The 26,641-nt window shown below is 34.2% G+C and overlaps 2 protein-coding genes across 3 annotated transcripts; one reads left to right on the top strand and one right to left on the bottom strand.

Annotated features, from left to right (window-relative positions):
• Positions 1–895: 895 nt before the first annotated feature.
• Positions 896–12,496, bottom strand: LOC123907567 (ATP-dependent DNA helicase Q-like 2). 2 transcript variants are annotated; one of them, XM_045957883.1, is made up of 20 exons: positions 12,265–12,496; positions 11,883–12,103; positions 11,002–11,148; positions 10,675–10,890; positions 9,635–9,739; positions 9,422–9,526; positions 9,148–9,270; positions 8,364–8,452; positions 7,872–7,908; positions 7,741–7,774; positions 7,094–7,146; positions 6,662–6,739; positions 5,798–5,863; positions 4,270–4,336; positions 4,126–4,179; positions 3,840–3,947; positions 3,318–3,382; positions 2,810–2,888; positions 2,230–2,444; positions 896–1,298 (listed from the first exon to the last, which is right to left on the bottom strand). In XM_045957883.1, the coding sequence occupies exons 1-20, from the start codon at positions 12,329–12,331 to the stop codon at positions 1,119–1,121; spliced, it is 2,109 nt and encodes a 702-aa protein (XP_045813839.1). In that variant the 5' UTR covers positions 12,332–12,496; the 3' UTR covers positions 896–1,118. The 2 variants fall into 2 exon arrangements, with proteins under 2 accessions (XP_045813839.1, XP_045813840.1); XM_045957884.1 differs by having other exon boundaries at positions 1,171–1,298; positions 2,192–2,444; positions 12,265–12,393.
• Positions 12,497–14,427: 1,931 nt separating this feature from the next.
• Positions 14,428–26,565, top strand: LOC123907569 (alpha-glucosidase 2-like). Its single transcript, XM_045957885.1, has 23 exons — positions 14,428–14,755; positions 15,125–15,404; positions 16,120–16,188; positions 16,271–16,408; positions 16,526–16,643; positions 16,788–16,870; positions 18,185–18,280; positions 18,567–18,735; positions 18,831–18,973; positions 19,087–19,173; positions 19,379–19,564; positions 20,561–20,728; positions 21,358–21,478; positions 21,581–21,650; positions 22,837–22,924; positions 23,046–23,166; positions 23,288–23,481; positions 23,626–23,734; positions 24,196–24,354; positions 25,009–25,111; positions 25,293–25,466; positions 25,718–25,863; positions 26,171–26,565. The coding sequence occupies exons 1-23, from the start codon at positions 14,628–14,630 to the stop codon at positions 26,362–26,364; spliced, it is 3,144 nt and encodes a 1,047-aa protein (XP_045813841.1). The 5' UTR covers positions 14,428–14,627; the 3' UTR covers positions 26,365–26,565.
• The last annotated feature ends 76 nt before the right edge of the window (positions 26,566–26,641 follow it).

Below are 26,641 nucleotides of genomic sequence, written 5' to 3' on the forward strand. Positions count from 1 at the left end.
CAAAGGAGTCTTCGTGGGCTGTTCGCGAATAGGCCTTGCTCGACGGTCCAAAGGAGGAGTTTCCTCAACGTTTGGACTTTAGGCCCAATCTAGAACAATAAACATTATCAGATATAAGAATCTTCAAATCGACAACAATATCAATCCATTTTTATTATAGCAAAACTTACAATTAATTGTAATCCACAAAATATTCGAAAATATTATAACATTTGATATAATTTTTTTTGAATAAAATACATAATTACTTTTTGAAAAAGTGTAACATCAGCCAAAAGTAAAACAGCAAATCAGCTAAAGGCATCAACTTTTTAATACAACAAAAAGGCAGTACCTATGTTGTATGTGCCTCGTCAAAAAAAGTGGTTGTTGCTTCCATAGGCAACCAGACGGTGCTTCAGACGAAAGAAACAAACAAAACAAAAGGGGGACTCATTATTTATCTTTTTATGACACTTCCAATGTTACCTGCTCACTCACTTTTTAGCATGCGTGCCAATAAACATACTCAAGACTCAAGTTACAAGCAAAGCATCACACAGACACATGGGTCCTCATGGCTTGGACCATAGAGAGAAGAAAACAAAAGCACCATAATAATTTTGACACAATTTCATAGTAAGACTAGACAATACATGGCTAAATTGAATAAATATTTATGAAACTCAATCACATGAAATATGATTGGATTTTAATAACAGCAATTGAGAAATCAAACCGAATATTAATTCATCAATCATTAGTTGATTCAGTGGTGATTGATGCTAAACTTGGTAGGGAGAAGCACAGTTCGTCCCCCACAACTACGATCGGAAGGGGTTGGAACAACCTGTGCCATAACTCACCCCCGAACCAGATTAAACTGGTGGTGAAAACGAAAACCGGATATTAATCCTTAGCTTAAATAGAATCAATTTTCAATTTCATTGACTTGATAACAGTCCATTGCCTTAATTTGTCATCCAAATTCATTTTCATCAGTTGGATGATGCAGAAGCTGAGATTGTAATAAAGAATACACTTCACTTTTCTCAATTGTAACATTATACAGTACAATGCAAATGATAACATAAACTGGAATTATGACTAAACAAAAACTAAAGTTAGGACATCTGCTATCATGCTTCATCTTCACTACTCTCAATAAGAACAAAGTTCTTCTTGGTTTTCGACTTTTTTGCGGCTTGACGATCACTTACTTGTTCATTGGTTGGCTTGAAATCAGAATATTTTACAATCTGCTCAAGAATCTTATTTCCATACTTTTCGGTCTTCAACTTTCCAATTACTTTCTCCAACTGCACAAGCACAAACACAGAACTTTCAATCTGGATTAAGGTAATAGAAGTGTCAACAACACAAACAGTTGTGTTGTTTATACTAGTAGTGCGTACAATTTTACTTTTATTTTTAAATAAATTTTATCCTAATACAAATGAATAAACTACAATAATTTGATAAGTGATACTTCATCCGTCTCATATTAAGTGTCATTTAAAGTTGTGCACACTTTTTATGAAATTTTTATGATGAAATGAGCTTTATTGACTAAAATAACATTATTGATAAAGAAGTTAATGGAGTAGTTAGGCAGATTGAGATACAATAAATAAAGGTATTAGTAGAAAAAATATACTGATTAATGTTTCATCGGTATTTTAAAATGACAAAGAGCCCCGTTTGGATTGACTTATTTTTGAACTTATGAAAAATAGCTTATGCAAATAAATAAGTTTTTATGTTAATTTATAAGTTCTCAGTCTAACTAACAAAAATTGTATCTTCATAAGTTGTTTTTTTTTTTCATAAACTACCTCTACAAACTCATGAATAATACATAAAAGCTTATTTATTTGCATAAGTTGTTTTGCATAACTTCAAAAATAAGTCAATCCAAACGAAGCCAAACAATGAGACACAAATATTCTAAAGGTGTCACTTAATCAGACAGAGGGAGTACCATTTATTGTATCTGCATTGACTTATTATGTTAATATTAAGCTTTGTAATTATTTAGACCTTGTATTTTCCTATAAATTTGTAAAATTTTCCTATATTCAAAAGTTTGTCATATTGTGTGCGTGCTGTGTAGTGTCCAAGCTGTGGATTTGACCAGTAAAACACCCCTAAAGTTGCTAATGACAAACTCTAAAAAGTAATTTTTTGTTTAGATATAGATTAGAACAAAAACCTTCATCACACAACTAAAAGTACATGAGTAAAGCTTGCCTCTTCCAGTGAGTTTGGTTTTTTAGAACATAGTAAGCTGATTTGTTGAGTAGACAAGACAGAGTGTGGGAGTATTCCTCCATGATTGGAAGAAAGTTCTTTTCTCAGCTCATCAAGCTTTAGCTCCAAGCCAGATGAACCGAGGCCACGTTTCAATCTCGCAGAAGCTTTAGTTTTCTCTTCTGTAGAAACCTCAAGCTTCACAGTCTTCTTCCCTGCATAGAAAATAATATCATAACAGGAACAACCAGTTGGTAATCAACATAACATATCCATGACAATTTGCATACTGAATGCAGGTGTATCACACTAGCATCTCAGAGAAAGAATCAAGGAAGTTTTTTTTATTTTTTTTTACAATAAGAATCAACGAAGTTTAACTACTATGTAAGGGTGCAAGTTTGGCTGTAGAGTTGTAAAAATCAACCTAATTCGTGATTGAGCTAGTTTCTTATTTTAAAAAAATTCATGGTTGAATGAAGAAACATGACTGAGCACAGATGTAAAACACAAAACCTTAATAGCTTTTGCAATAATAAATTAGCTTAATGGATTGACATCTACCATAAGAAAAGTGTACCTTGCAAAATTTGTTTCGCCAATGGCCCTACAGTAACGTAAGCATTTGTAGAATAAGCTGTATGCTGGAATTCTTCTTTCTACACCAAGAAAAGGTTGGATCTAAATCACCCACTAAAAATGGAAATATTGCATTTTTGCACTAATAGGTAAGCTCAAATGTTGCTGTGTAAGTGGCATTGCATTTGTTTGGTATGGAAAATTATTTTTACTACCCCAAGGACTTTCAACTTTTGACTGATCTACAGCTTGTTCTGTTGTGCCGTAAAAGACCAATAAACTAACAAATGGAAATCAATAATGATCAAACATTTTAGCCTCAAAAGTTGTTGAAGGGGTTAATCACGAAACTCAATTATATTCCCACTCTACATATATGCGTCTAGGGGTGCTCTTCAATTTTATCATAAAAATATAACCAAAGTTGTGTTGCCTTGTCTGGCAAAAGGCAACTTATTTTTTAGAACAGTTTTTTTCCCCAACTTTCAATATTAAGACAACTATATTACCAAAACACGCTCCAGTAAAAGGTGTAAGATGAGGTGCTCCATTTCCTCTCGTTTTAAGTCGGAACCTGCAAATTCAATGTAGAAAAAATTGACAGTCAAATTTGTAAAAAATTACCTTTGGGAAACATATTAAGATTGACAAAAGACAGGAAGAGGGTGTTTCAATCGTCAATAAAGTTTACAGAACCATTTCACACACACACATCAACCTGCTTTCGGGCAAGGGGGGCTCTTCATATTCCTCTTCATAAAGGATGTCTCATTTCACTTACAAGCTATCTAGTTTGCATGATAAATCTATCGGATCCTTATTTCCCTAATTGATATCACCTCTTAAGAACTACTCTAACTAATCCTATCTACTTTGGCTCCCATTCATTTTTCCCTTTTACCCTATTATAAAATGTGTTAGTTTGCAAGAAGACACCTGAGGGGAGGACAGATTAGGCCCAAGAGTCTTGGTACTTGGCAGAAAATAATATATCTATCCAAATTCAAAACAGGAGAAGACGACAAACCAACCTATTTCCTTCTGTTTTGGTTTCATTTTCTCGATTAATTGCAACATTGTTGACCTCTGATCACTTGCCTGAATATCTTGCAATAAAGAAACCATCAATTTTGCATGCCCTGCAAAGAGTATCCCCATGTAAAGGTTCGTGTGAATAAAATGGAATGAATAAACTACCAAAAAACAGAGATCAAAGTGAAGAAAAATAAAGAAAAAGCATTGCCATTGTAAGAAATATATGTGCGGAAAGGAGAAGAGAAGAAGACAAAAACCAAGCCAAAAGTTAAAGCAACATACGAGAGACATCCACTTCCTTCACCTCACTTGAGAATGCACATATGTCGCACATCCCTGTAACATAAAGTATATACAAATTGAATGTATGCGATAAGCATGCAATGGGGCGCAAATAAAGAAGTAAATTACAATATTAAAATGTACCGTTGCACTCTTGTAATGGCTCGGCAAAGTGCCGGAAAAAGGCACTCCGTCGGCATTGTCTTTTGGACTGGAATAAAGAGTAGGATGACTATAATTAGTTGAAATTTCAGCGTTTTAGGAGAGAAGGATGAAAAGAGAGAGGGAAAATGCTAATTCTTATATATTGTGATATAAAATATTAACTGTTTTATGCTAATACAAGATTCCTAATCCTAACTGAACAAAGGAACAAATAACTTCCAAACATAAACTAAAATCCCAAAGAATAAGAGAAGGATCCTATAAAGATAAGAGCCTTAAAAATTTTGGTAACATAATAACCCAATCTATTATTCATCATTTTCTAAATCTCAAGTTATTTTGTACATATTCTAACAAACAATCATACTTTATAATAATTTAATTACTTAATGAGCACAATAATGTTCTATAATAAGGCAAAAGGCACTCAATCTGGTTGTTTTGCAGCATACAAATAGGACTAAAGCTATTAGGTACACCAGGGCAGGATGGCTGAATGAGTATGCTCAACAATGAAAACGAAAGTTTGTTATCTGTTTTGGTTGTCAGGATCGGGATCCCACTAAAGATCGTTGGGGTATAAAAAGATCGTAGATCGTAGGATCGTAACAAGGATCGTAAGATCCCACAAATTTTCTCATACATAAAAACATCATTAATATAATCAAAACATAAAAACTTCATTAGTCATTAACATAATCAAAATAGCTTAGACTTTTAAACTTAAATAAACTTAGACATAGAAAAACAACTTAGACTCTTAAACTTAAAAACTAAACATAGACTCTTAAACTTAAACTTAAAAACCCCTAATTCATCAAGTCCTTCGAGACAAGTGCAGTTCTGAGAGGTTGAAGAGATGAGAATAGGATGAAGAGAATTTATAGAAGATATTGAACTAGGGAATACAAGTGAATGATTAGTAAATACTATTAATGAAATTAGAGATACGGTTGATGAATTAGGGATAGGGATGCGATTTGTATCAAGTAGCCACCAATTCCCCAAGTTAACAAAAGTTCCTCAATTTTCGATCCAAAACGAGCAGGTTTCTAGTTGAAACGGTTCAGTTTCGGGTTGGGGCAGTGCAATATGAACCGGATCAAAACAGCGCAACCGGGTCGGGTCGGTGCGAAACAGGTTGAAACTTTATTAACCCGGTATGAAATGACGCGTGGAAGATCGCTGATCCTGCGATTTCACGCTCTTCCTCTGCGCTTTCACTGTTTCAGTGTATCTTAGGAGTTTCGAACCGCTCCGGCACGGTGGATGACGGCCAACTCGTAAGATCGTAAGATCTGAGGAGTTAACTCCCGATCTTGACAACCATTTGCGTATATTTAATTATTTATAATTTCACAGACATGCCATCGATAAGCTTAACTTATAAAAATCCCTCAAATAAACAAATGGAGAATAAGAAAGAAGCTTTGAAAAGTAAAGGAATGAAGGAGTGTCGACTGTCATCAACTACCAGTAGTACGTATAAAATCGTAAAAGAACGTACCTGACAATATCGCACTATGTCATAGAGATTCTGGAGTCCTGAATTTTCGTAGAAAACCATTGAACTCTGAGAAACAAGTTATTTATAAAACTTGTCACATAATCTATCAATCATCTTGCAACAAACAACAATGTAATATTATTACACTTTTAGGACCTAGATAATTTCTTGCACCGTTTGGCACAAGAACAGAATGGAGCGGAACATCCTGTTCTGTTTTGGTCTCTCTGGTTCCACCCTTTTTAGCAGAAGAATTTTTTCCATATTTTGTCTTGTTTTATTCTGTTTTTAATATGCACCAAACACAAAACAGAACATACATATTTTGATCTATCCTGTTCTAACCTGTTTACCAATCATTACCATTATCCCATCCTATATTGCTGAATGTAAAGCTGGTGTCTGTAAAACTTAGAGAGAAACTATAACTACTTCTGTAACTAACTTTCTGTGTTCAGAATATTATGTTGCATTGCTTCATTGATACCGTGTAAAAGTAAGAGAGAAGCAATAACTACTTCTGTAACTAACTGTGTTTAGAATATTCTGTTTCATTGCTTCAACTGAGAGCTATTACTTTGTTTATATAGTCTTTGCTTAACAGTGAAGGATAGCACTATCTTAACTAACTCTTAACCTACACCCAAAGGGTGTAGCATAACAGAACCTAAGGTTACAATTACATATAGCGAGACTACTAACTATAGCTTGAGCTATACTCTTATAGTGCCTAAAATAGACCTCAGTGAAAATGTGAGCTCAAGATATACATAGGTCTTATATCTCGCAAGCTTCAATTTTTGCAGAAAATGATAGCAAAGAAATATACACAACATTGAAGTCAAGAGTTTTTCAAAGTTTTACCTGCCTGGGAACATCACCAGGTCTGAAGTATAATAGGCATTCAGAGGGAAGCCCATCTCGACCGGCTCGACCACTTTCCTGTTGAAAAAATTATTTAATGATGTTAACTAAAAGCCAACCCTGGGAATTTTACCTACCAGCTTAAGCTTTTAGGATCAATTGTCCTTTGGTATTAAAGCTTCTTTGGCCAAGTGGCCTAGGCATCAATCATTTCAACCCACATTTCTCTTCACTAAATTGCTTTTTAGCACAAGGTGTGCCAAACATTGGGCTTTTTGACCGCAAATCAACCCCAAAAGAATTTGAAATGACATTCTGCTAGATTAGTCCAAGACCTTCACCCAACAGCTTAAGCTTCTACAATAATTGGTCCTCGACAATAACATAGAGGAAATGTAACATAAGAAAATATTTTTGGAATCAGAGCAAAACCTGGTAGTATGTTTCCATTGATTTACTCAAGCTGTGATGGATGACAAACCTGACTACATGAGAATATTTAGCATTAGATATTCTAAGCTTCAGTGGAGGTAAAGCAAATATAATATGTATGTCCACCCAGGGATTTCTCAGTTGCAAAAAATTCATAAGCTTCTCTATTCAACAAAAGAAGGTGCATAATCCACAAATGCAAGCATCAATTTGAAACAATTTAACCATGTAACGAATATCAAAAAAGACATCTCAGAAACTCCAATAGAATTCAGATTGCAAGAGACGTCACGTCACAAATAGCAAGTCATCACATCAATACCCAAATGGCCCAAAAAGAACATTGATTTTCATAAAAATAAAAAAAATCCTTATGAACAACACATGGTTTACTCTACGACACTATCCATCTGCACTAAAAGCATGGAAAATAATATTATAGTATGATCCTTCAGGTCTTTGGCCATCCTATTTCGGAGGTTGAACTTTGAAATTAAAGCAGATTTTTTTTTTTTCGAATTGAAATTAGTTACTGGTGAAAAACTATTATCAATAGTGTGATAGAACAAGAGAATGTTTTGTTTAAGAAACAGGATAAAGTTGAATTTTAAGAAAGCATTGTGAAATTGTAATACTATTATACTAACCATCTGGTTTGTTGATTCCCATACCAAAAGCTACCTGAAAAGTATAAAATATCAAATAAAAGATCAATGCTTTAACAGGCCATAAGTGACAAATGAATGCCTTACAAGGTGACAGCTGCAATGATACATACCGTACCAACTATGACCTGCAGCTTGTTATTGCTCCACCTGCATAATCAAATGTCGCATCTCCATTAACCCATTTGATAAATAATGCCATCACCATATCATCATATCATTTACAATCGACTGTATCTTCATAAACATGAATGGACCACAAAAAACTAGATGCATCTCAAATTTCATCGGACATCACATTAGAATAAGATGTAAGACAGAAAAGTTATATCTAACAGCTGATCTGCTTTAATACCATTAGCAGGGCCCAAGAATGCCAATTGGAACCTATACTTAATTAAATCCAGTAAAGGTTCTAAAATACGGTTCATGGATTAATGGGTAAAGATAGAGCTCAACCAATACTAAAATCATATGCAACTCTACTCATTTAGTTCCTAAAACACCAGCAAGCATAATTTCAGTATTCAGTTACATATTCAGCACATCGTGTATAAATAAAGCATTAACATATAAAAGTCACAACATTCTGATAATTACTTTACCGCATATGTACTTTTTCACGATCATTTACATCCATATCTGCATGATAATGACCAGCTGAAATTCCTCTCTCCCTTAGCTCCTTTGCAACCTGAAGTAATTTTGGCAATACATAGGATAAGTATCTCCTACACAGTCTCCACCTAACATGGTGGCCCCAAAACTATTTGAGGCTCCTTCTAAAATATAATAAAGTATAATTATTTGTATCAATATCGAATTTGACATTTAAGGTACCTCCCTATTTCCTAGTGTAGTTTTCAGTATCTCCATTCAAAGGAGTAAGACTGCATAAATCCAACCCTTGCTAAACCACAAAGTGTGGGCCTTTGTTCAATGTGCTCCCTAATATCACCTAATTGAAGGAAGAATACCAAGCATATAGCTATATGTCTTTTGACTTTGGAAACACTCTGCATATTTTAAAAACATAGCGCCCTATTCCTGATGTGGAGATTTCAACTAACAACAGACAGGATTTCAGGTAATATAAACCATACAAGTTTTCAAAAATATATCAATTAGCTCATATAGTGTATTTGGAGACCTAGGCCAGGCAATTTTTCATATGATGAAAAAAGAAACTTTATTACAGAGGAAAGAAAGAGAATGTCCAATAAGGGCAAGGATAAGGTTTCGTAGAAAGTAAAAAAGGAAAAACAAAAATAACAATAAGAAAATACAACGCAGTATGAGGAATGTGTGCATATTATGCTTTGTTCTTGAGGGCAACATTTGACATTCAACCTATGTATCTTTAAGTGTTGGAGGAAAACCACAACGTACCTGTTCACATTCCTTCCTAGAGAAGCAATAAACAATCCCTGATTCATGATTTGGATAAGATTCTTGAATGAATTCAGCGATTTCGTCAACAACCACCTTACTGACGGATGACTTTTCCTTTACCTGCAATATAAATATGAAACAATATGATCAGAGATAATAGATTAATTTTACTTGTTACTGAAGCCATAAGTAAAAGTTTTTTTTGGGCGAGGGGCGGGGGGGAGCGTCTGTATAAAAACTGTTGAAATGCTGATATTAATTACAAATATACCATATAAAATAAATTTGGCCTATTGACTGTGCTGACAAATTTGACACATCTACGAATGTGCAACATCTCTATCAGATCATTTTGGACCCTCTGAGTAGCAGTTGCCTGACAAATTAATGTAACATTATGAATCAAAATTAAGTATGGAAAGCATATGCAAATCTAATCATTTTGTTTGCAATACTTAGCAGAAATTTGAAGATAAAAACTTACAGTCAAAGCAACCATAGGAACATTAGGGAACTGAGTCTTGAGAATACCAAGGTTCTTGTAATCAGGTCGAAAGTCATGACCCCACTGACTGCAGCAATGTGCCTCCTGCAGTTCAAAACAAAACCGGAAATAGTGCTATCATACAACTAACCGAGTAATGCAATGGAACACCAAGACCTCTGTAGTGGGTCTAGACGTGTAGAATAAACAGTGCATTGGATGTCGTATGGTTTAATAAATGTGTATAATACTAGAAGCCAATAATACCAAGAACAAACAACATGCTAGAAGCCATAAACAATAAATAAATAAATAAATAAATAATCCAAGTGTTAGGAGCAGTCAAGAATCAAATCAATCAAAATGCTTAAGCAATTAGAACGAGGCACATAAATAGCTCTTAACCCTCCTACAAACCCTCGTGCAAAAGCTCTTTGATCTTGAAGCATTGTAATTCATTGCACAAGGCCATTTTACATTGTAAATATAATAAATTCAATAATGAGGAATGGGAGCAGCAAAGATCAAACTCGTTATCACTTTCCTGTAAAAAACTAGAGTATAATGTCAAGAACCAAATCAACCCAGAAACTTAAGTTGCTACATGGAGATACATAAATGGGTTTTTGTCTTAATGTATAACATCTAATTCTAATGCCATTCAAGTTTGTCCAATTATAGATAAAAAATAGTAGCATACATATTTTCTAATTCAGGTCTTAAGAGTGTCTCTTCATAGGGTACTCTACTTCCCACAAGGGGTACAAATTTCTTGCCACTAATAGTCATTTATATCTGCCAATAATTTCCAGTTCCAAAAATGTTGTTTTCACCAATTCGAGAACAAATATTTGACAATCAGATGACATTTTTGTAAGTATTAGTAAAAACGGCAAATAAAAATAGAAACATATTTTCTTAAATTTGTCTTTAGTGGTGTACAAGTACAACCTTTTGATGGATCCATGTGTTTTGTATTAGTTACAAAAAGGCTTAAAAGAAAACTAGCAACTCTAAAGAGCACGTCTTTATTAACTCACATCAATTGAAATTAGAGAGAAACGACCAGCATGATGGCACTTTTCAAGTTTTGACATAAACCTCTTGCTTTTTGATATCTTTTCTGGAGTAACATATAATATTTTGAGTTCCCCTTCGCCCTTCTCCAAAGCCTTGTATATGAACTTCTCATTGTCCTTACTTGTTGTTGAAGTTAACATATGTGCTGGGATGCCCAAAGCAGTCAAACCCATTACCTAAAGCAATCCCACCATCCAGTCAAAAAAGAGACAAATAATAACCTTTTAAATTCATGCAAATGTTCATGAACCTAAAAAAGGACTGGATTCAAACAAAATGAAATGCACCTGATCTTGAATTAACGAAAGCAAAGGACTGACAACTAGAGCAATTCCATTACGAAGAACAGCAGGAAGCTGGTAGCAGAGGCTCTTGCCACCACCTGCAGCCATAATCACCAGAACATCTCTTCCACTCAATATGGCATTAATAATCTGACATCAATGAGTATGAGACTCTTCGTTAATAAAATTGTACACAAAAAAAAGGCAGACAAATTAAAGTCCTCAATGTTGATAGTTCAACAATTGATAGACTCGTGACAACATTATGAATCAGAAATAATACACTGCCTAACTTTTAAAAGCAAATAGGTGTCTAAAACTGAGAGCATCATAAGATAAACCAAAGTATTTAAAGAGTCAAACACAAACTAACCATTATGACAAGTTAACCAGGCAAGTAAGTAACCCTATACATATACAAATATGAAATATCCTTACTGAGAAAATTCCAACGTGTAAATTTATTTGTGTGAATTCAAAGCTTATAAAATGATCCAAAACCAGACACCAACTATAGAACACGAACCCAACCACAAAGTTAAGAAGCAAGAGCTACTCACAACAAAAGCAAAAATAATACTCCAGGAAAGCAACAATTCTTAGTTGTATAACATATCGAAGCTTTTAACATGAAATGTTATGCAAATATTCCCTATATTGATCTATGTAGGACCGACACTTCAAAATGAAAGCGTGTCTGGAACAAGTGGTTATATTCAATGACTTCCATTTGTTCAAATTATTATCGATGTCAACCTGTCAGTGTCGCTTCATTTCTCGCAAATACATCAATGAGCAAATGCTTAAAGGAGTAAAAAGTGTGGCATTTTGACTTTTATATCACTATGAATTGGGAGAAATAACAAAAAGTATGCTTTTTTTACCTGTTTTTGATTTGCACGGTAAGATGCAATGCCAAAAATGTTTAATCTAAGATCATCAGCTTGAGAATCCCATTCAAATGGCCCATTCCAATTCTCCACAGTACTTGAACTTGCATTATTGAGTTGATTTTCAGATTCTTTACAAGCTTCCAGAATAGCATTCAACTCAGATTTTCTCTCATACAACCTCTCTTGCTTTTCAATTAACGCCCTAATTTGTTCTGCAGAAAATGAAAAAATTAGTGAAGAACATCAACATCGTCAGTCATTTCAATGAAGCGGAACAGTTTGGTTATGGCATTTTAACATTGGGCTTGTAATTAGGATTTGAAAATTAGTTAGCGAGAGAGTTGAAAGAGAAATTGAGGGAGGGAGGAAGCACCTTGAACATCTTGTAGCTCGGCCTCGACGTTGTGAAGTTCCTCTAGAACCTCATAGTTCTCCTCCATCTCTAACCGTTGTGATAGTGTGTGTGAGTGTATATGGCAACCAACCCTAATGGCAATGCATAATTTTTTATTTTTCTTATAATAGATTCATAGATTTAAAGAATAAAAGATAAAAAAAAAAAAGCAGATAATTAGACGTCACATTAGATTAAATTATTAAAAAAATACCACATAAGAATTTGTTCATTGAGAAGCAATGTGAGAACGTCAAATCTGAAGGCATCAATATTTCGAATACTTTAATATTTAAATTTGTAAGCATATGCAATTTGTCGTTTTATGCTATTAACATGGATAATGTGAGTTTGTTCGCCGATTTATCCTTTTTGTTTTTAGCAATCTTGAATTTGTATTGAATCGATGTACTCTATCGAATTTGAATAAATGAATATCGTTTATTTTAAGTCAAAAACTTATATATATTAACTTCCTTAAAAAAAATATTATATATTAACTTAAATTTTTTTATTTATTTTTCGTTTCTTTATTGTCCTTCTCCAGCTCACTCTTGTCGTTGATATCTCTATCTAGTTGCCAAGCTCTTTTTCTCTCTTTGGAGTGTTGGTGGCGGAGATTGAGGAGGGTGGTGGAGAGAGAGAACAATGAGTTTTATTTTGATGGGTCGATCTTGTTGTTGTGATGAGACAATATAGCTACTGACAGAAAACAAATGAGGGAATGAGTTTTTTTTATTAATAAACAATGAAATACAAATGTGTCGTATTTATGTCTAAAATGTGTGTTCTAGTATCATTTATCGTGTAAAAAATACTTCAAACAAAAATTGTGGCACCATAGCTCGACAACGCATCATATGCTCACCATTTACTACTCTCGACACTCGTGAGACTAACAAAGTGAACTAAGGGTATATAAGAAGAAATCCCGAAAATATTACTAAAGGCTATGCCCTTATCTTAGCCGAAGAAACATTATGATGTAAGGACATTCATATACATAAGTAATCTCGTCAGTGTAGACAACAAGATGGCGTGTGAAGTCTTATCTTATTTATTTATAGTTAAATAATAACTCGTTATGTTCCAATATAATTGTCATATGTGCTTTGTTAGATCTTAGCTTTGTGTTTTTGTTCTTTTTTCCTTTCTCCTTTTGTTTCTTCTGACACCAAAAAAAAAATTGTCATATGTGCTTTTCACATAATTTATTTTGACTATATTTTTTTACTAATATTATTTGGGCCAAATGCATCATGAGGTTCTTTAAGTTTAAAGTTTACAACAAATTGATCATTTTAGTGTTGGGTTATGCTAACGTGTGCCCTAAGGGCACATGATAAAGTATCATGATAAAGAAATATTGCATTTAAATAATGTAAGAAATTTAATGCATAAAAATAAAAATGCACAAATTCTAATTTTTTTTTTTATATTTGCTTCATAAACATATGCTCTTAAGGGCACAAGTTAACATTCTCCTTTAATTTTTTAAGTTTCAGATTGCTCCTTTTAGTTTTTATAAGTATGAAATTGGTCCTTTAACTTTGCAATAGATTATACCATTATTATTTTAATGATGACTCTTTGTTACAAAAATGCTTATGTGGCTGTCACCCCTCAACAACTGTTATTGTTACTAATAACATTTGATTGTCAGGATCATTACCAATAACTACAAGTATCGTACCATAATAAATGACATGTATTTTAGATTTATTGTACAAGTATCGTACCATAATGAATGACATTGTAGTTTATATACATCAACTTTACAATTAATCTAAAAGGTAAACTTTTTATTATATATCGTACTAGAGGGAGTATGTTACAAAGTTAAATAATTAATTTAAAATTTAAAAAATTAAAAGGACCAACATGTTACAAACATTAAACTTAAAGAACCCCTATATATATTTGATCTACTATATAAAGGCAAACGTTGGTGCGTAAGATATCGTTATCTTTTTATAATTTTTGCTAATAAATAGTTAAAAATATTATTGATTATTATTATTATTATTATTATTATTATTATTAAAATATCATTAATTTTTTTTTATAGATGGAGTAATAATGATTATCCATCTAGTCATTCATTGGTCAATGATATCATACTGAATTTTACGGTCCATCTACAGTTATCACTTCACTTGAACATAAACTTCATAAACATAGTACCACGTGTTATCTATTCCATATATGTCCGAATCGATTTCCACTCTCTTCTTCCACTCAACTCAAGTTCACTACACAAAACAATAATTAATCAATAGTTATTTAAAAAACAAAAAATGATACTACAAAATTATAAATAAAGTCCACGTGCACAAGAAACGATGGAAGAAGCGTTGAGTTGGAGCATTTACAGAATCACCAAACCCACTGCGATTCCATTTTCACCACCGTTGCTTTCTTCATTTCGCCACCATCGTCTTCTTCGAAACTCTTCGATCATAACTCTCAGGTTCCTTCTTTGATTCCTCCACGTCACACTACACAACTTCCAGGTCCTTTTTGCAATGCTACTACCACTATCTTTTAATTTGAAATTCCTTTTTAGTCCTTGCATGCTTCAATCGCCGATCGATCAGAACTTGTTTTGTTCAACCTTAACTAGCTTATTCATCAATTTCACGTGATTTTTGCTGAATTGCAAAAAAACAGAATTAACTCGTTTTTGCTTTTATTTACTTGATTGTGATTAACTAATTATGATTATTGTTTTCTGAATTTCATTTCATATTAGTAATTAGTAAAAGCATTTTCACGATCATAATTTTTTTTTTTAGTTTGCATGGCTATTAATTGTGTTTATGCTATTTTTGGCTTGTAGGAGAAAGAAATTTAAATTTATAACCAAAATGGCTAATTATGAAGGACAAGTAGCTAGTGGTAGTAGTGATGTGAGGAAAGGGAATATGATTTTTGAGGCTATTTTGGATAATGGAGTGTTTCGATTTGATTGTTCTGTTGACGATAGAGAGGCAGCATATCCTAGTATTTCTTTTGTCAATAGTAAGGATAGAGAGACTCCCATCACTAGTACTCATAAGGATCCTTTGTATAATCCTACTTTTGAGTGCCTTCTAGAGCAGCAGGTTGTTCAACTCGAGGTTAGTTGCTTTTTTGGTTTCTGCTATCAATACTTTTGGTTGTTATCTTATTAATGTTGGTTACATTTTAGCTTAAAGCATTTTTCTTTGTTTTATTTTCTCGGCCCTGTTTAGATGAACAATTTAAAAGTGCTTATCATATAAGTGCTTATGTATAAGCTATTTCTATAACAAAAGATAAAAAAAGTCAAACTGTGTCGTATAAGCAATCTACTAGCTTAAGCTGTTTTCATAAGTTATCTTGGAGAGCTTATGAAAATAATAAGCTGCTAAAAACAGCTTCTGGACTTGGGGGGAACTACAACTTATGTGGCGGAAATATGGGGAGTGTATGAAGGTTTGAACTTTCTAGATGACGTGTTAGTCAATAAAGACTGTGATGAGAGATTGGACTTCCTGGATTTCCAAGCGGCTCCTCCTCAGGTGTCTCAAATGTTAGCTGATGATTTTAGGGGCGTCACTTTGCCTCAACTAGTAACTTTGTAGTTTTTTTCTTTTTTCGGGCTTCGGCCCTTTTTGTATTCCAAAAAAAAAGAAAAGAAAACAGCTTATGGACATATCATAAGTTGTTTCCATAAGCTCTCCTAAACATTCTGACAAGTGCTTATGCTAATAGATAAACCCAAATAAGTCAATCCAAACAGGCCATGATGCGTATATTATTCTACATTACAAATTTGCCTTCAAATGTTAATTGAATTTGTTTCCCAACCAGCTACCTATAGGTACATCCCTCTATGGAACTGGAGAAGTTAGTGGACAACTTGAGCGGACAGGCAAAAGAGTAAGTCAGCTATATGGAATTTTTAGTTTCAAAGAGATTTTCTTATTATCTATGTAATCATCAGTTATAATTTTATTTTAAGGTTTTCACATGGAACACTGATGCATGGGGTTATGGTCCTGGAACTTCATCCTTATATCAATCACATCCGTGGGTGTTAGCTGTTCTTCCAAATGGCGAGGCCCTAGGAATTCTTGCTGACACTACAAGACGCTGTGAGGTGATGTTACATTTAGCTTTATGCCATTTATTGAGGTTAACCTAGACATATCACATATGTGCTTTGATAATTGATATAATTATCTGTTTGACGGTCTTTTGCTGTGCTCATGAGCAGATAGATCTGAGGAAAGAATCAACAATACGTTTCATTGCTCCATCCTCATATCCTGTCATTACATTTGGTCCTTTTGCTTCACCTACGGAAGTTTTGATATCTCTGTCAAAAGCAATTGGTAATTTTCTAAACGAAGACTACAATTATAAATGATATAGCTTCAAATAAGATGTTATGCACTTGCTCTATGCAATAAGATTCAGGATATTTTACAATAATGTTCAAGAAAAGGCCAGTTTTGAGTAATTCTTTTTATCATCAGGAACTGTTTTTATGCCCCCTAAGTGGTCGCTAGGCTATCAACAATGCCGTTGGAGCTATTTATCTGATCAGAGAGTTCTGGAGGTACTTCATGCTACTCCTTCTCTCTCTCAATAGTGATGAGCCAGGGATTAATAGCATTTGTATATATAGAAAACTTGTGCTTGGGATGCTGAAACATGTATTCCAAGTTCCGACTGCTGTTGACTGTGGTTATTATTTTTTCCCCTTTGTTATTTGTTTGGATAAGAGTGAAAGGAAATCCTTTTAAGATCTATCTGGTGTGCCATGTGCCTGTATTTTAATATGCAAAATGTCTGGGTTTTTTTATGTGAAAATAGTATGTCACTGCTTGTTATCGACCATGATAATATTTAATTAGAAGAATATGGACACATATCGGCATGATGTCAAATTTCTCTATTGTTGGGTATACCGGTATACCTTTAAATGGACAAAAGAATCCAGGATGCCAGCATATCTTAATACTGTTTAAATAATAATACATCAATTGAATATGAAATATGTCTATGTGCTATAAAACATGGACATCACAAAGTTCTGTATCTTGAATAACTTTCAGATCTCATAATAAACATGATTTGTTTGTTTTGAGGAATGCAAAAGTATTCCCGTGAAAGTGAGATTGGGAATGTAACATTACTGTTTGGCGCAACTTTTTCAGAAATATTACTGTGTATCGTGGATTATTGGTAATGTATTTTACCAATGGTGTCCTTCTTTTTCACCCCTCTGTGATAAAGGGTTGAAATCCTACATTCCCATGGGAAGAAAAATCATTTTAAAACTCAACTATTTATAACTTCCAACTTCCATCTTATTCTGCATTTCTACCCCAATTTTTTTTTTTTAAACCTAACAAATTTAAAAATATTCCTATGAATATTGAGTATTACCAAACATACTAGTGAATGCGGCCCAAGTATAATGTTCCTGCAATATTATTCTGAGGAACATCATTCTTGGTAATATAATTCTATCCCTTGAAACAAACACAACCTATGTTCTGAAATTCTGATGCACGTCATACCAGATATATTACATGTTTATATGTATTGTAGACATTCAAATATTCATTGCCATCATCTTTTAGTTTTGTATATTCTGACTGTCTATTGTTTGTTAGTTTTACAAATGATTGCTTCATTTTTTTTTTGGGTCTTGCTAAACAGTGCCCCCGGGGCACTCTTTAAGCATTCTATTTAAAGAAATAATTTACTCAAAAAGTGGAATATTTCAATTTTCGAGGCGTTGACTTCACACATTTCCATAAAATTTTAACAAAAACTTACTATTTAAGATGCTTAAAGAGTGCCCCGGGGGCACTGTTTAGCATTTTCCTTTTTTTTTTTACCTGCTAACAATTTACATTTGCAGGTTGCAAAAACATTTCGAGAAAAGAGCATACCTTGTGATGTGATATGGATGGATATTGATTACATGGATGGTTTTCGTTGTTTTACCTTTGACAAGGCATGTTTTTCCTCCACCATCAGTAACCAATTTACAGTGTCATTCGTTTTGATTTTCACGTAAGGTCTTTTTACTCGTGCAAATGAATTGTTCAAATGACGAGTATATGTAGTCTGCAACGCTTTGTATTGCAAAGTTTTCTTTTGGTGCTTAGAATTTGATCTCCAACCTGCATTTGTAATTTGGAAAATGCCAAGTTAAACTTTTGATTTGGGCTGGCTGGCCATTTTTAGCGTTTATAATCATAATTTTTTCCTAGAAAAGTAAGTACTGTGATATCTTTCAGGAGCGTTTTAGGGATCCCAAGTCTTTAGCAGAAGGTCTCCATTATAGTGGTTTCAAAGGTATTTGGATGCTTGATCCTGGGATCAAGCAGGAAAAGGGTTATTTTGTATATGACAGTGGTTCTGAAAATGATGTTTGGGTCCAAAAGGCAGATGGGACACCTTTTGTTGGTAAATTTTCTTTGTACATTAATACTTTGTCAACCTATGTCCTTCTGTTCCTTTTTCCTTTTGGTGATGCATTGAGCCCATATATCCATTCTCAGGGGACGTGTGGCCTGGACCTTGTGTCTTCCCTGACTATACACAGTCAAAAGCTCGTGCATGGTGGGCAAATTTAGTCAAAGACTTTGTTTCCAATGGTGTTGATGGTATATGGAATGATATGAATGAACCAGCTGTCTTCAAGGTAATTATAATCTCACTAGTTTATTTTCTATGAATATGAAACAAAATATGTACCAATTGTCGAGACTCTTGATATTTCTAATTACAACCTTTTTAAATCCCTTTCTTTTGCAGTCTGTAACGAAAACAATGCCTGAGAGCAATGTTCATAGAGGAGATGGTGAACTCGGAGGTTGTCAGAATCATTCTTTCTATCATAATGTAATACTCTTTTCCCTTTATTTCGATTATGGAGACACATTAATTTACCATAAACTTGTGGACAATGCTTACAAGTGGGATGCACTTTGATTATGTAATAAGAAACTATTGCGTGACTTGATTCTGATGTAGAGTTATTTTATGCCTTATCTTGTCGTGTGGTGCGCTCTGTAATTTTATTATTTATTATGACTTTTCACTATAGGTGTATGGTCTGCTGATGGCAAGATCAACTTATGAAGGCATGAAACTGGCTAATGAAAATAAGCGTCCTTTTGTTCTCACCAGAGCTGGATTTAGTGGAAGCCAAAGGTATGCTGCAACATGGACCGGAGATAATCTTTCAACCTGGGAGCATCTTCATATGAGTATCTCCATGGTACTTCAGCTGGTAAGGATCTTCGGCGCATGAATGCTACTTGAACAAAATTGTCATTCAATATTCTCTTGGTACCGTTTAGTTCAACTTTGTGTGAAGCATGATTTCAGTATATGTAGTCCCTTCCTTGTCACATCATATATCCATTTAGTTCTGCACTGTTTTGTATGCATTTTTCTCGCATATTGGATACACAATGTATGTCTAGCTGGATACAAGTTTGTTAGAAGTCCCACATTGGCTAGAGATATGGTAAAGATAGCCTTTATAAGTGTAGTGCAAACCTCAACTCTCAAGCTAGCTTTTGTGGTTGAGTATATGCCTCTCAAATTCTAATATGGTATCAGAGCCTATCCTAGATCCGTTTGTTGTGGAGACCTCCCATATTTGGGCCACCCGTTGTTGTTGATTTCACGTTCCAGCTTGTTCAGTTCTGGACGTGAGGGGGTGTGTTAGAAGTCCCACATTGGCTAGAGATATGGTAAAGATAGCCTTTATAAGTGTAGTGCAAACCTCAATTCTCAAGCTAGCTTTTGTGGTTGAGTATACACCTCTCAAATTCTAATAAAGTTGTTATGCCAATTAGCTACCCAAATGATGAATAATACCTTTAATTAACAGCACATTATTGTATATTCATAAAACAAGATGGCTGCAACCAGCAGCATCAAAAGCTACATTAGATAATGTCACGGACTAAATTGACTATCCTTTCCAAAAAAATTCAGTTGAGGTTATGCTTTGTTCTTTATGACACTATTGCACTGGATCTTATTGTTAGTTTCCTTTTTAGATATGCACCGAGAGCTAGATTGCATTTTTGTTTCTTCAAGGAATATTTATGTTCACATATGTTTTTTCATAATTTTTGGATATGTAGTTCAGTTCCAGAAGAATTAAAATGTCATTTTTGTGTTACGATCTAGTATTTATTTCAAATTTTAATATAAACTGTCACATTAAATATGTTTTCGATTTTTCTTCATAATTTGCATTCATTGTGTTCAGGGACTCAGCGGTCAGCCACTTTCAGGTCCTGATATTGGTGGATTTGCTGGTGATGCAACACCACGGCTTTTTGGAAGGTGGATGGGTGTAGGTTCCTTGTTTCCCTTTTGCCGAGGGCATTCTGAAGCTGGAACCACTGACCATGAACCCTGGTCCTTTGGGGAAGAGGTTGGATCAACTTTAGCTGCATAAAATCAATCATTATAATGGTTTCCAACCTGTCAAAAATATTGGCCATTTATATAAATTCCAAGATGAAATTGTATGTCCTTATATATCATACGGAATGATAATCATGAAGGTGGTATATTTGAGCTTGATCATTAGCATTAGGTTAATAATTTTAGTTAATGAAAATATAAGTAAATAACGGCATATAGTATTTCATCAAGTGCTTTAAGTTCTGGTGTTCCACATATATTGTCAACAACATATTTAGTGTTAACATTCAAACTTGTTTTGCAGCTTCCTCACCCCCTCCCAAATAACTGGAATTTTCGTGGAACTTTATAATCATTGGATATATTTTTATCTCATTTAAGATATAGAGCATAAACAAATATTTGTTTTGCCCTTATGACTAAATTTTGAATGGGTCAGTTGGTTCTTTATTCTTTACAATATGACCCTAGAACTCTCAGTTGAGAGCCAAGGACAAGTTTGTCTGATGAATTAGAGGACGGGATAACTTAAAGTCCTTATGATTCTTTTTTCCTCATTTAACGAAATGGTGTTCTGTAACTTCAAATTACCTATATGCCAATACTGTGCACTACTAATTCAGCTCTAATTTTTAGTGTGAAGAAGTTTGTCGATTGGCATTGAAGAGGCGCTACCGCCTTATCCACCTTATCTACACACTTTTTTATTTTGCACATACGAGGGGAACTCCAGTGGCAACCCCTACTTTCTTTGCTGGTGGGTTCTTGTTTTGTTGATTATTCTAGTGTCTTTTGGTTTCATTGATGGTATTTGAACTTTCTTCTTATGCATCATGAATTTTTATTTTTTCTTTTGCAGACCCAAAAGATCTTAGTTTGAGGAAACTTGAAAATTCCTTTTTGCTTGGTCCAGTTTTAGTGTATGCAAGGTTATAATACTTCCTTACTCTGTCTATCATCAATCTAGTCTAGATAACAGTAATACTGCTACACTTTGAGAGATGTTTTTGCATGAATTAGGCTTGTTTTTCCTGATGCTATTGTATTATGCATTTTAGCGGAATTAGTCATTGAAAAGGGGGGAATGATAGGAAAAAGAAATTACAAGTCATATTTTCTAGTTGTAAGAAAGAGTCCTTTTTATCATAGTAAATCTCTTGTTAAACCATAGAATTGTTAAACTCAAAGAATGTTAGACTCATAGAAGTTTTGATCTGAAAACTGTATAAGTTTAACATTCTTTGAGTTTAACATGGTATCAGAGCCGGGTTAAGGACTGCAATGTGGGCATCTGACCCAGGACCACACTATGCGTGAGGGTGGGTGTTGAATATGTTGTTTGTGTTGTCGGAGTTTGTTTGAAGTCCCACATTGCTTAGGTTCCCGCGATGTGAAGTGTATAAATATGTGAGGGCAACCTCACCCTTTGAGCTAGCTTTTGGGGATGAGATTCAAGCATATTTAACAAGAATGTCCATCCTTTTTTCTTTTATAAGCTACATTAATGATGATGGTGGTGGTGGAAATGGTGGTGCACCCTTGTGAATTGTGATAATTTCTGTTGGGTTCAAGTGTGAGTGGTTCGTTCCACATTGACTATGAATGGGTTAAATGTTGGATATGTAAGAGAGATGACCCATATACCTCTCTTGTTGTACCGGAGCATTGGCCCATTGTTGCTCCTGACACTCCTCCGAACTTCCCAACAATTTTCAAACCTGTGGTTAGGATCAATTGAGATTTGAATATGCTGAAACTTCTAAATTTGACATTTAACTCAAATCTTAATCTAATTCTAATCTAAACTAATTGATCTATCTTCCTAAAAACTTCTATACTAAAGTCGAGCTTTTCGTATCCAAAAAAGAAAGAACTCAAGCTTTTCTATATTGATTGAGACTTGAGATACATTATCACTGTCTATGGGCATATTATTCTGCTAGTTTCTGCCATTTTGTATTGTATTTAAAGATGAAACGCTTTATCCAACAATGTCCATTTGACATTACTAGGCAAATATTAAAAATGAAAGAGTAATGTTTTCTCTCATTTATGATTTTATCCTACAATTTGTCCTGATTTAACATTTTAATATCTTATTTGTTTCTTGATCAGCACCACGTGCAATCAGGGGTTGGATAAGTTGGAGGTTACTCTACCAAAGGGGATATGGTTGGGTTTTGATTTCAGTGATGCACATCCGGTATTTTTTTATGCTAATTTTGTTGTTATTTTATTTTAGTAGTACCGATATTTATATGTTTTTATTTTTATTATCTTTACAAAAAATTAATCTATTTTTTACTCTGGTTGGGGCATGCCAGGATTTGCCAGCTTTATATTTAAAAGGTGGCTCAATTATTCCTGTGGGCCTCCCTCTTCAGCATGTTGGAGAAGCTAATCCATCAGATGATTTGACACTTCTCGTGGCTTTAGATGAATCTGGTAAGTCTGTGCATTAAATTTTACCTTGGCATGTTTGAATACAATAAGTTAATAAGGTCTTTACTCTTCAAATTAGTGTCTTGCTCTTAACGCATATGAACAAGATATAAATTATTGACAGGTAAAGCCGAAGGTTTTCTATTTGAGGATGATGGCGATGGATATGAATTCACTAAAGGCAATTATTTATTAACACATTATGTGGCTGAACTTCAATCGTCGATTGTTACCGTGAGTGTGCGCAAAGCTGAAGGATCGTGGAAAAGACCTAAACGCCGCCTTCACATTCAATTATTACTAGGTGGGGGTGCAATGGTATGTTATTTCTCATAAGAAGAAACTATGAAGATGAAACTTGTGTACAGATGAAACTGTAAAATATTGTGCCTGATTTATTCATTATCTATCTTTCATGAAATTCATTGATCTTAGCATTTATACCATTTGTTTTGTAAATAGCTTGATACATGGGGAGTAGATGGGGAAGTTCTGCATGTAAATTTGCCATCAGAAGAGGAGGTCTCGAAACTGGTATCTACTAGTGAGAAGCAATTCAAAGAACGTTTGGGTATGAGCTTGATCAAATCTTTACCTGGTCAACTTATTTATAGATATAATCTATGCCTAAGTTCTTATCTTCTTCACCATTCTTTTATTTGCCGATCCTATTTTGTGGTATAGATGTAGTGCTTTCTAGTTTATCTTTTGAAAATAAGCCTGCTTTTGAAAGATATACTATGACATTTATTAAAGGTTCTTGGATTGGATTTCCACGTTGCTATTTCTGTGCTATACTATCGATATTTTTACCTTTCATATGGGTTTTCCCGTCTTTTGAGAATCAAGATTTATTGCATGGGTTTTAGTTCTCCTGCCCTCTCTCCGTGGGCATAATGGAGCTTAAGCACTGGTAGTATTCTGCATATTATGTTACATTTTACTTCTGAATTGTATCTAATGTTCATACAAGTCTCGAAAAAATGCTATATCTGTATCAAGTAGTGCTACTATTTTTTGAATGTTTTGCAGAAAAAGCAATTCAAATTCCTGATGTAGAAGATGAAGTTTCTGGACCCAAGGGTATGGAGCTTTCAAGAACTCCCATTGAACTGAAAAGTAGTGAGTGGCTTCTTAAAGTTGTTCCCTGGATTGGGGGTAGAATCATCTCCATGATACACTTTCCTTCAGGTAAACTAATTATCCATATGCACTCTATTTTTATATATATATATATATATATATATATAAATAGTATATATATATTTTTTTTTTTAAATATTTGGAAATGTACAAGAAATTTCTGAAATTTTCCATTCCTTTTTTTTTTATTAAAAATAAATTCAGTTTATGCAATGCATCAGTTAAGCATTTATATATATTTTTTCCTCACTGAGCTAGAAGGAACTTGCTTGTAATAATACTCAAGTGTCTTAAAGGGGTGTTGTAATGATTATGAGTCTCCTAAATAATAGCTTCTTGAATCAGTTGAAATCAGCTGTTGATCTCAATTTTTTTCTCCAGAAATTCCCTTATCTAACTTCTCTTGTTCTCCATATGCACCTCCTACAAAATGGTTAGGGTTTTGCCGTACGTACGGAAGTGTAACAACTGACAGCAGTTGCAGAATTCCTTTTCTTCTTCCTTCCTATGACTTATATTTTCTGTGGTTTGCAGTAAACCCATATAGTTATCAGATCCAGAAATTGTAGACTCTGTGACTTAGTCCAGAGTCGCTTTGACAATTAAAGGACATGTTTTTCCTTATGCTGCATGGGTGAAATGAATTATATTTTTTTATAATATTCATTTTATTATTCACAACAATAAGCTATATGTTTTCAGGAACACAATGGCTCCATGGCAGGATTGAAATCAGTGGATATGAGGAGTACAGTGGTACAGAATATCGTTCTGCTGGGTGTTCTGAGGAATATTCTATAATCAAGTAAGTTTCCCTTGTACTTCACAGCTTCATTGGGTAAACATAGTTGTTGAAGAGCCACCAGAGGCTACTTTAATACTACCCTTTTATTATCATGTTCTTGTACTCTCGCCCCACCCTTTCCCCATCTTACATTTTGGTATTCAACATGTTCCCTTTTTGTCAAACTTCTTTTCCCTCGCAGTCGAGAACTTGGGCATGCTGGAGAGGAGGAATCTGTATTATTAGAGGGCGACATTGGTGGAGGATTGGTTCTTCAACGGCAGATATATTTTCCAAAGAACGCTGCTAACATTGTCCAAATAAACTCTAGCATAATAGCACACAGCGTCGGAGCTGGTTCTGGAGGTTTCTCAAGGTTTATTTGAAACTATTCTTGTACATAACAATAATAGCGTTATATATCTCATCTATGATAATTGTTGTAGTTATAGGCTTTTAAATAAGAAGAGAAAGAATAATATAATAGCTAAATATTTTTAATATTCTTAGTGGCTACATCAATTCTTAATATATCCCTGTTATCTGCCATTTCCTCTACTAAAAATGCTTTGACTCTTTGCTGATTCAGATATTGTTTTCTACTATGCATTCTTATATATTCTGCAGGTTGGTCTGCTTAAGAATTCACCCAACATTCAATCTTTTGCACCCATCAGAATCTCTTGTCTCATTTACTTCAATTGATGGATCGACGCATGAAGTCTTTCCAGATGGTGGGGAGCAAATCTTCGAAGGACACCTTATTCCTAATGGTAATGGTTTATTTTATCCTTTTCCTTGAATAATAATCAATAATATCAGACAATTCACCCTATTGGAGACTACCATGACCAAACTAAAAAGCAGTAGGTGAGATGCTTTTCATCCATATCCTATCTTTCTGTACTCCCCCCCACCCCACCCCACCACCACCACCACCACCGAAAATAAAGGGAAATAAGATAAATCCAACATCCATTTTTAAGACCAGGGTAGTTGTAGGTGGATGTTAAGAAGTTAGGTTTCTTGTTGTAGCACATAATTGCTCTTTATAAAATTTTCATTATAATTTCATATCAGGTGAATGGAGGCTCGTTGATAAATGTCTTGGCTTGGCACTGGTCAATCGATTTAATGTTACTGAGGTAGTGAAGTGTCTTATTCACTGGGATTTTGGCACTGTCAACCTGGAGCTTTGGTCAGAGAGCAGACCTGTATCAGACCAATCTCCTATTCGAGTTTCTCATCAGTACGAGGTTATCCGAATTCCTTAGTTTCTTTAGCTGGTCACTACACAAGGTGTGGGACTGTTTGAAACGGCAGATTAGTGCCTCCTACGGATTATTATGCATATAAAACTATGTATCTAAATTTAAGTGTTATTTCGATCTCCATTTTCACTGTGTTTGATTTTTTTTTTCACTGTGTTTGGTTGGACTTTGATTATTAAATAAAATGAATGGAGTTATGGAGGAGGGAGTAGCCTATAGAGTAGTGTTGTATTTGTTCTTTTAAAAATATTACTCACGTGGTCCTCCTTTAACTTAATTT

Source organism: Trifolium pratense, linkage group LG2 (assembly GCF_020283565.1).
Source record: "Trifolium pratense cultivar HEN17-A07 linkage group LG2, ARS_RC_1.1, whole genome shotgun sequence".
In the NCBI taxonomy this organism is placed as follows: domain Eukaryota; kingdom Viridiplantae; phylum Streptophyta; class Magnoliopsida; order Fabales; family Fabaceae; genus Trifolium; species Trifolium pratense.

Coding starts and splice junctions, on each gene's coding strand:
- LOC123907569 (XM_045957885.1), top strand. CDS start 14,628: ATGGAAGAAGCGTTGAGTTGGAGCATTTACAGAATCACCAAACCCACT. Junction 14,756..15,124: donor TCTTCGATCATAACTCTCAG/GTTCCTTCTTTG, acceptor TTTGGCTTGTAG/GAGAAAGAAATTTAAATTTA. Junction 15,405..16,119: donor AGCAGGTTGTTCAACTCGAG/GTTAGTTGCTTT, acceptor TTTCCCAACCAG/CTACCTATAGGTACATCCCT.
- LOC123907567 (XM_045957883.1), bottom strand. CDS start 12,331: ATGGAGGAGAACTATGAGGTTCTAGAGGAACTTCACAACGTCGAGGCC. Junction 11,149..11,882: donor ACCGTGCAAATCAAAAACAG/GTAAAAAAAGCA, acceptor CATTGATGTCAG/ATTATTAATGCCATATTGAG. Junction 9,527..9,634: donor TTCCTATGGTTGCTTTGACT/GTAAGTTTTTAT, acceptor TTAATTTGTCAG/GCAACTGCTACTCAGAGGGT.